At 40.9% G+C, this 12,555-nt stretch overlaps 1 protein-coding gene across 1 annotated transcript; it reads right to left on the reverse strand.

Annotated features, from left to right (window-relative positions):
• Positions 1 to 1,631: 1,631 nt before the first annotated feature.
• Positions 1,632 to 9,462, reverse strand: LOC143879914 (clathrin light chain 2-like). Its single transcript, XM_077382604.1, has 3 exons — positions 8,983 to 9,462; positions 6,512 to 6,665; positions 1,632 to 2,205 (listed from the first exon to the last, which is right to left on the reverse strand). The coding sequence occupies exons 1-3, from the start codon at positions 9,405 to 9,407 to the stop codon at positions 1,843 to 1,845; spliced, it is 942 nt and encodes a 313-aa protein (XP_077238719.1). The 5' UTR covers positions 9,408 to 9,462; the 3' UTR covers positions 1,632 to 1,842.
• Between the last annotated feature and the right edge of the window lie 3,093 nt (positions 9,463 to 12,555).

Here is a 12,555-nt window from a genome sequence, read left to right on the forward strand (position 1 = left end):
AGTGATTTGTATGATTTAAAAAGCCCCACTTGGATTTTTACCTGCTCATATTTTAGGGATGGAATTTTGGGCAAGGCTCATCCGTTACATGGCTTAGCATATAAACGGTTTACACCATTGAACAAAGGTCACCATGCAAAAGAGTGCAGATACAGTTTTTCAAGGTCGACTAAGTCATGAAAATTACTTTTCCTTTGAAGAAAATGATGATCTTAGGTCTAATTCATATATCAAAGGCGGAAATTAGAAATAAATTGTGGAGGAGAATATACTTCACTTGAATTTAATAAATTCCGTGAGGATCAAGGTATAATTCATCAATTATCAGTCCCTAACACCCTTACCAAATGGGGGGCCTAGAGAGGAAAAATAGAACTCTTATTGACATGGTTAGTGTCATGTCTGTGCATTTATTGGATAAGTACTAAGATTAGAAAATAATGTGAAGTTAAGACTAATATAATAATAGTATCTAGAGAACTTCAATTCTTTGAAGATAATTTTCTTATAAAACTAGAAATAGCAGTTTCAACTCTCCAAGACTAGAAGATCTAACCATACGAGCACTCAAATCCAAGTAAACATGAAATAGAGCCTAGGAGTTAAAAATGAAATAGAATCAATTCTCTACAATAATAGATAAGAATTAGTCGATCTTCCATCAGAGGAGGGTAAATCTAGAGTGTCTAAAGAGATTTTTAAGAAAAACCTTGGACAGACAATTCACTAAAGATTAGGCTAAATTTTAGCTAAAGGTTTAGTGTAGATTTCTTTGATAACTACTCTCCAGTAACATGAGTTACCATGATTCTTTACAATAGCCTCCACTTACAACTTGGAAATACATCAAACGAATGTAGAAGAAAAAAATCTATGTGAGTTAAAGGGTGTGTAGTTCAAGGTCAAGGACACAAAGTACATAGACTAATAAAGTTGATACATGGTCTTAAACAAGCTCACAAACAATGGCATGAAAAGTTCCATGGTCTGTTAATATCAAATGGAGAAATTATGTGATGAAAGGGCCTACAAACACGTACGCTTCATCCCATCCTTGATATTGGATCCAACAGCTGCTCACTTTTTGAGAAGCTGCTGTGGGAGCAAATATCAAGGTGGTACTTCCATCGTACCACCTTTACATGTTTGTACACCCTTTCATCATATACTCTCTCTCTCTCTCTCCCTCTCTCTCTCTCTCTCTCTCTATATATATATATATAGCTCAAGCTCACACACACACTGTGTGTGTGAGAGAGAGAGAGAGAGGGTGGTACTTCCAACAAACGCCCTTTCATCATATAATTTCTCTATCACGTGTGTTCAAAATAAATGAATAAGATAAATGTGCTTATCAAATGGATTCAAAATAAATGAATAAGATAAATGTGTTTACAGCAAGTTTGTAGATTAAGTCTAGTGTAATAATATGCATGGACATTAATGAAGGATACAATGATGCCAATTGAATATCAAATTTTGAAATTAAATACAGAAGTGGATATGTGTTCAGAGTTTATATTCAATTGCTACCATTGTCAATTTGACTTCTTCAATTTTCTCTAAAATGTATAAATCTTTCACAAGAATCCTTAGCAAGTGTGTAGTTCAGTTAGTAGAACAAGAAGAAGAACCCACAAAACCATATATTTTCAACATCAACAAAATCAAAATCCAACAGCAGAACAGCAGAATAGAACATACATAACCAACACACAGGTATATCAGATCCAGATGGTCATGATAATTGTCACATCTACAAATTAAACAAACTCACTATGGTTTTAACAGACTATTACTCCAAAAATACAAAAGATGATGCAGGAAGGCGCACCATTCTTTTCAAGCAGCAGCTACAGCTTCAGGAGCAGTGACCATCCCTGCGGCCTTAGGAGGAGGTGGGGCGGCAGCATTTTTAGCATCTTTGGAAGGCGGGGCCGGAGCTGGAGCTGGTGGGGGAGGAGGGTTCATGTGGGGTGGTGGAGAGTGCTTAAGCTTCAAGAGTATGTGGCGCATTCTCGAGAGATCGGTTGGCTTTCCAGGTTTTGGCCCTTGGATTACAACAATCGACGGCCTCTTATCCTGGTCCTTCTTTCCTCTTTTCTTCTCTATGGTTGGCACTTCATTGGGAATGAGCTCCGCAATTGCCTTCCAATATTGCTTGTCAGCTTCGGCATGGAATTTTTCCTGATTAGCCAGAAAGAGCTGATACAGAAAGCACTAGTCAGTAATAATGTAATTTTGCTTCTTAGGGAACAAACCTTGTATTAACACTTGGTAATTTCAGTCACTGGCCTAACTGTTTTTTTCTGGAAAAAAAAAGCCGGTAGAAGACACTTCATTAAGGAAAAAATAGATTAAAAAGGAGGGGGGTGGGGGCAGATATTGCCCCATATACATGATGCCCCTATGGGCTCCGCAAGTGAATCCGCAATGTCATTGGCAGATCAACAGATAAGGGAGAAACTATGCCGTACGCCATGGCAGCTACTCCCGGCGGCGCGCACCGCCGGGTCCTCTCAAGCGGCGAGGCCTTGGTTACAGGTGTTCGAAAAAAGCAGTTGGCTAAGCCTCCCTTACGCACGCTTAGTCGTTTGGTCCCTCGATCGGGGACCTTACTTGATTGCTTCAGCTATTGAGTATATGATCACTGAAAGTGTTCGCCTGCCCATTGTCAGCATAATGTGCTAAATACCCCTTAGTCACACCCCCACTAGGGCTACGGACATGGTGTAGTATAGGGTATACGAATCCCTCGGACCCAGAACAAGGGATGGATTGTCTGAGGATTTCCCGCTCGCATGGTAGGATTGAACCGGGAGAGCTCTCCAGTGAAGTACTGGAAGGGGAACACCGATGCATGGGTTAATGAATAGGTGGCACACAAGAAGGCCGTGATTGTATAAGCAACGCCAGGGGATGGTGGAGCAAAAGTGTTGTATGCCGGAGGGCCTTGCCCCAAAATGCTTGATAACCTGAACCGAACCAGTTCAGATGTGCCAAGAATGGGAATTACTGCAGCACTGTGAGCTGCATTTGATATTTCGCTTATTCAGGTTCTATGCAGTGAGGTGAATTGCCTGATGTAATCAAATGGGTGAATCATGACAGAGTGAGGAGTACCGATCTCTTGTACATACAATTACTCTTTGCAACCTCCAAACGAGGAAATCGACGTTTGTTCGACCATCCAATCTCTTGCAAATACTCCAGTTGTAAAGAAGTTCTTCACACTCATTGAGTTTGTGATTGGGTCAATTGGGGTATTTACTGGTTTTACTCCCAACTTTCATGTATTTTTTAGAAGATCCAAGACATACTTCCGTTGTGATATGAAGATTCCCTCCTTCAAACGGGCAACTTCAATTCCTGTAAAGTATTCCAGATCTCCAAAGTCTTTTATTTCAAACTCCTTGGCCCAGAATCTATTAGTCTTTTGATTTCTAGTAAATCAACCCAATTGGAGTATTTGCTGGTTTTACTCCCAACTTTCATGTATTTTTTAGAAGATCCAAGACATACTTCCATTGTGATATGAAGATTCCCTCCTTCAAACGGGCAACTTCAATTCCTATAGAGTATTCCAGATCTCCAAAGTCTTTTATTTCAAACTCCTTGGCCCAGAATTCTATTAGTCTTTTGATTTCTAGTAAATAATTCCTTGTCACCACTATATCATCAACATACACAATGAGAGTGGTGAGAAGTTTTCCCTCTCCTAATAAACAAAGTGTGATGAGCATAACTTTGTTCATATCCAATTCTTTTCATCACACTACCAAATCTCTAAAACCAAGTTCGTAGAGCTAGTATAAGTCCATAAATGATCTACAAATGACACATTACCTTGATTTTCTAGAGCTCAGAATCCTAAAAGAGGCATCATATATATTTCCTCCTATAGGTCTTCATTCAAAAAGGTGTTCTTCACATCGAGCTGATACATTGGCCACGAATAATTCATGGCAAGAGAGAGCAAAACTCTAATAGAGTTCATTTTGTGCTTTAAGAGCAAACGTATCCTTGTAGTCCACTCCATAGGTCTGTGTATAACCTTTTGCAACAATCCTACCCTTGAATCTATCACCTGCATGTCAGCCCTATGCTTGGCAGCAAACACTTACTTGCAACCCACTGTTTCTTTTCCCTTGGGTAAGTCAGCATCTCCAGGGTGTCATTTGTAACAAGCATGGTTTCAAATTTCGGTTTCAGAAAGCGTTTTGATCCTCACCGAAACCAAAATTTTAGGCCAAAATTTCGGGCGAAATCCACGAAATCAAATAAAATAATATTTTATTTCGTAGAAAATTTCGGGGGAAATTTCAGCTGAAATTTTGGGAAATTTTGGGAAAGTATTAAATGACGGAAATTTTCAGCCGAAATTCCCTCTGCACTTATATGATAGCTGATTCAAAGAGAGATCTTCTTCTCTGACATATTGTGGTTATTGTCGACAGTTGCTCAATCCCCTAAAAATTATTGTGAGGCGAACCAAGAGAGAATGGGAAATCAAAAGCTGAACCAAATCCTGGATGACGGCAATACTGAAGTTCTCTTGCCTCTAGCCTCTAGTGGCCGGTGGAGACATTTATACAAGTGTTGCAGCAATGTGATTCTTATGAGGTGAACCAAGAGAGAACGGTAAATCAAAAGCTGAACCAAATCCTGGATGACGGCAATCCCGAAGTTCTCTTGCCTCTAGCCTCCGGTGGAGACATTTATATAAGTGTTGTAGCAGTGTGATTCTTGTTTTTTTTGTGTGTGTGTGTGGTTTGTGTGCGTGTGAAGTGGGAGGGGGATGCCTTTGGGTTTTGAAATTTTGTGGGGAACTGAAAAAAATTGTGGGGTTTGGGTTTTTTCTTCAGGAAGTGTTGTGGAATGCCTTGAAATTTTGTAATTTTGGGTGGAACAGAGAAATTTTTGAGGGGTTTGGGGTTTTTTTTCAAGAAAAGTGCTAACGTGCACCTATGTTCTTAAGTTGGGCATTTAAATGCACCAACTTAAGTTAACAACTAAAGCAAAAGGATGTGTGACCTATTTGAGAGTGTAAAAGAAAGACTTAAGTGAGTTTCTATGCAGCTAACTTAAGTTAGCCTTAACTTAGCAAAAGAAGCACTGGAAGAAGAGAAGAGGGGGTATCAAATTTCGCGAGGATGGTGAAACCATAAAAAGGATACTTTGAATGGGTGCGAATGAAAAATAAGGGGAATGAAACTATGAAAGCAGAAAGAAAAAGAGAAAATTTCTTTTCTAATAAGGAAAAGGAAGAAGAAGGAATATAACACAAATTTGATTGGAAATGAGATGAGATGAAGGAATACCTTGTTCAAGAAGTCAAATGAATAAGTGACATTGGATCTTGATCTTCCCTCTCCGATACCATGTAAATATTGAATTATACAATGAATCACATAGAATAGAAAGAGGTAGGGAAGAGGTAGGGAGGAGAGAAACGAATGGAGTGCAAAACTCAATCCATTCGTCATCTTAGAAATAAAATAGAAGACGCACGCACGCACACAGTTTGGTCAGAATGACCACTTCCAAAAGAATGGTCATCTCAAGAGGTTGGGAAAATGGCAAAAAGCAATCTCATCTCATTGGCATTTTGAAGAACCGATCCTCAAGGATTTACAATTGAATTCAAAGGCCATGATCATGGTTATGCCATTTTCTTTTACCATGAGCTTTCCATTCTTGCACAAGACACCTGTTTTTCCTAACAATCACCCACAAATTGGAAGTTAGCTTCTAAGTGACTTTTCTCCAGAGAGGAATCATCTCAAGATTCTCTCACAATATGTTGATCAACTTTTTCCATTGAGTAAATGTTAAAGGAAACTTCAAGACTCATCTACTTAGGCTCCACAAGGTATCCTTCTCTTCATTCAAGTGTAACTTTTGATTGTTAGACCTGCAAGTCCTTGTTCCACATCTTCCTTCCATTCTTTTAACAGTTAATAGTAATACTGTCTTCATGACAACAAAAGATTCATCCAAAATTTTACATAACTTGATAGTCGCTCCATGATGATCTAACGCTTGAAGTCATTTCCAACTTTTATTATAACAATGTTTATGAGAATACGGAAAACAATTAAAACAAAGTTGAAAACAATGTCCAACATGGCATCAACCACACATAACATAGTCTAGAATCATTAAGTGGCAATGCTTCAACTTTTGAACTACCTTCCTATGATGATGATAAGAACAATTAGAGATTGAAGTTCATCAATTAAAAGCAATGTTTAAAAACTCCAAGTCAATCACCAGCTTCCCAACTCGGCATTGGCCTTATCCAGTCATAAAAACATCCTTTGAAGTTTGAATCATATAAAAACTCAATGCGTCAATCATTGACTTGACTGAGTCAACACAGTTTTACCTTGGGTGAGTTCTTATCTAGGTGCAAGTTTTTAAACATTGATTAAATATATAGAAAGGGCCTCAGCAAGGCTGTGCATGGTAATGTTGATATCGTGTGAGAAAGTTTAGTCTCAAATCTGACCTTCTCTTTTTCTCTGTTATTGGATTTGTTTGTTTCGCAAGTGATCTGTCTCCTCCTATAGAAATCAATCTTGTATTCATCTGCTTCGTCAATTATTTGGTTCAACAATTCTTTCTCCCTCTTCTCTTTCTCTTCGAGTTGTAAAGCATTTTGTCTGCATGAGAGAAGCAACATAAATATCAGTTGTTAATGTGAAATTTGTCTGATTTCAATCATTTCAAGAAATAACTAACAATAAACATAACCACTACAATAGCGACAAATGTGTCTGTCCCATTATCATGGTGTATTTCAATTTGTCTGATTTTAAATCTTGCACTGAGAGGGGGAGCAGCTATCAGTAGAAGGAGGGTCGGAAACTCCTGGGGATGAGACTTCAGAAGAGGAAAGAGGAGCTTCATCTGATTCAGAGGAAAGGGTATCCTCTGAGGAGTTTGAAAAAATGACTAAATTGGGAGATCATTTGGGAATAAGATATCGGGAAAATATTGAAGAAATAGGAAAATGTTCCTAGATATAGAAAAAAAGGACTCCAAGCTAAAAAACGGAAAAAACCCCGCGAAGAGGTAGAAGGGAACTTAATGCTCTCAAAAGTTAGAGATCCTCTCATTTTTTATGGAGTTAGACCGTCGATAATGGTTCGAAACTCTGATGTTGAATAAACAGTAGAGCAAATTGGCCTTCCTGCTTGAAGATCTTTGGGAGCGTTTAGATGAAGATAACCTATGGTGGTAGGAAATGCAGATATCTCGTCCATTCACTATGAAAGACCTGGCTTCCATGGGGAGCTTTTGTGCTGGATAATTTTGTTTAGTGTTTTGGAAAATTGTAAAGGAAAATGTAAAGAAGATAGTTTAATTCCAGGAGGAATGGGTTTTTATTTTAACCTAAGAGAATGCTCCTGGGCAATTAATATTACATACATCCAGTGGGACTACTGGTCCCCATTGCATTTTTGCTGGTATGAATATATTGGTCAATTTTCAAAAAAAAAAAAAAAAAAAACAGATAATGAACAATAAAACATCCTCACAAAAGCCAAAAAAATATCAACACATGTTCTTCCAAGAATGTGGTAATACCTAGAAAGAATAATATATGACCAGAATTGCGAAATAACATAATCCTATATTTCAAATTGATTATCGCAGATACAGAAGGATCAACATAAATGTGTCAAAGAGAAAAGGAGAAAAAATCGCAAGCATTAGTTATTCATTGAAAACTCATAAAATTTAATCATTTATAGGAAGAAAGCTCTATGTCTAGATCTGTTAATTAAAAACACTTTCAACCTCGATCCATAGTTGCATCACGCTCCAAACAATAGAAAACAAAAGTACATATATTCCCCTATCAAAGAGAATTTCCAATATAAATGGAAGAAGTCTTCATGCACGAAAAAGAATAAATTAACAAAACATAAGAGACGTATGTAACCAATCTATATATCACAAAAGCATAGAGAAAGGGAGAAATCCTACATATCACAAAATATAAGTTCTTTTGACAAAATAAAGTTGAAGATAAGTTCATAAACATTCAAAAACCGATATCTTAGAATCCAGACATCAAATACCAAGCAGATCAGGGGGAAAAAAACAAGGCACAACAGCTAGAGACCGAAATCACCATAGATCTCACGGATCGATTCATAAATTGAGCATAAATAGAAGAATTATAAATGAACCAACTGAGCTTAAGGAGAGAGAGAGAGAGTACATATCACAAAAGATTAAGTTCTTTTAACAAAATAAAGTTGAAAACAAGCTTGTAAACATTCAAAGACCAATCTCAGTGAAGCCATAGACATTAAATACTAAGCAAATCATAAAACATGGAAACAAAGCAACAGCTAGAGAGACGGAAATCATGGTAGATCCAGCACATCGATTCATAAATTGCACATAAACAAAAGAATTACAATGAACGAAATCGAGCTGAGAGAGAGAGAGAGAGAGAGAGAGAGAGAGATCCTACGTATCACAAAAGATAAGTTCTTTTGACAAAAAAACAGTTGAAGATAGCCGCATAAACATTCAAAATCCGATCTCTTAGAAACCACACACATCGAATACCAAGCAAATAAAAAAACATGACAACAGTTCAACAGCTAGAGAGACGGAAATCACCTCATATCTAACAGATCGATTCATAACTAGCACATAAACAAAATAATTATGAATGAACCAAATCGAGAGAGAGAGAGAGAGAGAGAGAGAGAGAGGATGAGCTCTTTTAACAGAATACAATTGAAGATAAGCGCATAAACATTCAAAAACCGATTACTTACAAGCCACAGACATCAAATACGAAGCAAATCAAAAAACATAGCAACAGATCAACAGCTAGAGAGACGGAAATCACCTCAGATCTAACCGATCGATTCATAAATCGCACATAAACAAAAGAATTACAAAAGAACCAAATCCAGCTTAAAAATAGCGAGAGGTACGAAGAAGAAAACTCACCGTCTCCATTCCCGTAATATAAACCCTTCCTCAGGCTCCATCTCCATCGGAGGCGGAAGGATCGGACCATCCGAAGCAACAAAACCTCCATCAAAAGCCTTTCCATTCGATTCACCTGAAAAAGAAGAAAAATCAGGGGGATCGGACGCGAATCCACCTCCGCTACCGTAAATAGGCGGCGGAGATGGAGGTTGCGCCGGAAAAACGCCTTCGCCGGAGTTATACGCCGGAATAAAGACCGGAGAGGAGTCTTCGACGGGATCTTTGTTGGAATCGTTATCCGTGAAGGTTGAGAAGGTTTCGAAGCGTTGTGAAGGGAGGCGAGGGTCGTAACCTATGTAGCCATCGTCGTCGAATGGGCGAGTCGTGGACGCGGGTCGAGACTCGTCCCCGTCTGGACCGAACGAGTCGGGGAACGCAGACATGTTTTTTTTCTCCTTTGGTGTGGTCGCTGTGAATGATGAATATCCTCTTTTAATGTTTTTTCTTTCAGGTCATTTTTTTGGACTTCGCCACCTTCTTCTGTTTTGGCCCCACCTTCATTGGTTTGTATAGTCAGCAATAATGCTAATATGCGCCGTGTTGGGGGCGTGTCTGACATTTTTTCTTCGAGTGGAGTTTGGGTTTTGTTAGGTCTAAAATTGGTAACAGGTTATGGTAGGGCCGGAAAGGCTGATCTGTGCCTGAAGGGCTGGCCTGAAGGGCTGATCTGGACCTGAAGGGCTGATCTGGGCCTGAAGGACTGATCTTGGCCTGAAGGGCTGATCTGGACCTCCTGTCCGGCCGAGCCCTTCTGGGCGGCTCAGCCGGGCAGGTCTTTTGTCTTCTAGCGAACGCGTCATATCCTGTCCGGCTAAGCCTTCTGGGCGGCTCGGTCGGGCAGGTCTTTTGTCTTCTAGCGAACGCGTCATATCCTGTCCGGCTAAGCCTTCTGGGCGGCTCGGCCGGGCAGGTCTTTTGTCTTCTAGCGAACGCGTCATATCCTCTCCGGCCGAGCCCTTCTGAACGGCTCGGCCGGGCAGGTCTTTTGTCGTCTAGCGCTTTGTCATCTAGCGATTGCGCCATATCCTGTCCGGAGATGGCTGGTAGGGCACGTTTGGATATGGCTGGGTTTGGGTACTCGAATCGGAATCCCACTCTACCCCGCCGTGGAAAAGCGTGATTGCCTTGAAGTATAGTAGGCGCTCGATTGGATCCGTGATACCATCGTATTGGTCGAGCTTAGGTAGTTTGAAGTTCCGAGAAATTTGCTCTTTCAAAATCTCCTAGGTGAATGACAGCTCTTAGTCGAGATCGGCCTAGTCGGTCTAGTGCTTCTCCCTCCTCATTTCGACAATCATCTCCAGTATTTCTTGCCAAAAGTCAAGACGCACCGGGGCAGGTCTTGCTGGTCGAACTCGCTCGAAGTGCTGGTGGAGATCAGGCTGCAGCGGGTTAGGCCCTACGGGGCAGACTAACTTGATGGGCGGCGAGGGACTAACTTGATGGGCGGCGAGGGACTAACTTGATGGGCGGCGAGGGACTGGACATAGAGGTAGGATGACTCCCTCAGTGGTGCAAGCTCCTCGGATTCCTTCAAGGGCAGCTGGACCTTGAAGCTCTGGATCATTTCTTTCCGACTCATCACGAGCTCTTGGTGCTCCCGATGCTCTCAGAGCGGGTTGCTCTGCTCGCGGCACATTCTTTTCCTCCTTTTCGATAAACTTTCGAAGCATGCATGTCAGATTCGCCGATTACCTAGGCATGTTGTTGAACTCCTCACTCGCTGGCATGACAACCCAAGGCTGAGGCGAGGGTGTACTTCGACCAAGTGAGAGCGGGCTTGCGCTAAATCGTCAGTTAAATATGGCTCCTATCGGTCCATCCGCACCTACAGAAAATAGGTATGTTCCATTATTACTCACTTGATATGATTTCTATATCAAACCCATCATTTTATTGATTGTTGCAAATTTCTCTTGTAGGTGCGGTGTGTCCTTCGCACCTCATTTCTTTTGTTTAGGGATGGAGTTGTTGGTATTTTTCTACAAAGTGGCATTGATTTTTGGACACTTGTTAGTGCACATGATACTTACTCACACGGAATTGGTAGAAATTAAACGTTATTGTAGTATTTGGCCGGAACTGTACATTAATTTTGTTTACCGACGATGCCAATCTCTTGATGCCGAGATTTGAACGAGAGCTTCGGGTGGTGGACGAGTGCAAGCTCGGTTGGAGGCAGGTCTGCAAGCACAGAGAATCGAGTTAATGGGCTTGGAGTTTGGACTCTGGGAGAACCCTTCAACACGCAAGTCAGTATCCATCACCAAGCAGGAGATCGGAGAAGCAATGGCAGAATGAAAGATGAAGAAAGCTTAGGGGCCAAAGAAGATGCATACCTTGGTCTCTGAGTTTTCTTTTATAGGCTCGGAGGAAACCGAAGGCAGTTTAGACTACTTGCCTCCCGTGGTGTCCCTTGATTGGGCAAAGTTTTGAGGAGTCGAGAGCTTAAAGCTCTCACGAAATGAGGGGGGGGGGGAGGGGGGTTTTTTTCGGAATTTCTGGTCATTTGTGGTAGGCTACGGTAGTCCCTGGATGATGCAAGGGCTGTGAAGAATTATTGGAGGTTACTTTGGTCTATATGAGCGTGCTTGAGGAACACTGACCTTCATTGCTCAGGTGAGATTTTCTCCCCAGATAACCATTCCTCCCCACGATGGTTGTTTTCTTAGTTACCAAGGTGGGGGGAAATCCTTGATGCACTTTGAGGCGTATCAACTCCTTAGTTTTATTCAATTATGTGGATGATGTTTGGGCTCTACGGTGTTTCTATCGTTGGATGTTTTGAAAGTTATTGTAGAAGGTTGTGGGGAAGGTTCGATGTAGGAGGAAGTTTAGATGATGATTGAAGTATGTTTACGATCTCTTACTCTTTTTTACATTTTGATCCTGGAGTATGCTCCCACCCCATACTATGTAATTATGGTGGGACTACTGGTCTCCATGTATATTCCATGGTATAATATAATAGTCATTTTTTCAAAAAAAAAAAAAGAAGTTTTGAGGCGGTCGGTCTTAGCCTTGATTTTAGGCACTAGTTAGGGCGTTGATTTGAAAGGCAATTAACCACATTGGCATCCCGGGCGAGGGTGCGAAGTGACCTCCATGCCCCTGGTTTCCATTTTAACCATTTGGGCTCGTTAACCAGCTCGACGCCACGTGGTGGCAGTCACCCGCTGGAAGCCGATTTTTTACGCAACTGTAGACAGCCCATTTTGACCGGACCCAAGTTCGCTATGCTTGGGAGAAACCCCATCCGATCATTTCCGCCATGTTTCGCATTTTTCCGTGAGAGGTTGAGAGAGATTATTCATAAGAATCTAAGCGAGGGAGAATTTGGACCCGTTTGGTGGGCCCGCATTGAACATTTGTTTAAAATTCGAATCAACCGAGGGCCCACATTGTGGGGCCCGCGTTGTGGGGCCCACATTGTGGGGCCTCAGTAGGGCCTCTTGTGAGGCCTCTTATGAAGAACAATAATGATGGATTCTCCACTAAAGAAACATGATGGGCCCTCCACTAAGAACAATA

Source organism: Tasmannia lanceolata, unplaced genomic scaffold, assembly GCF_043159265.1.
Source record: "Tasmannia lanceolata isolate RefF3 unplaced genomic scaffold, GAP_Taslan_0.1 ptg000006l, whole genome shotgun sequence".
NCBI classification, from domain to species: Eukaryota; Viridiplantae; Streptophyta; class Magnoliopsida; order Canellales; family Winteraceae; genus Tasmannia; species Tasmannia lanceolata.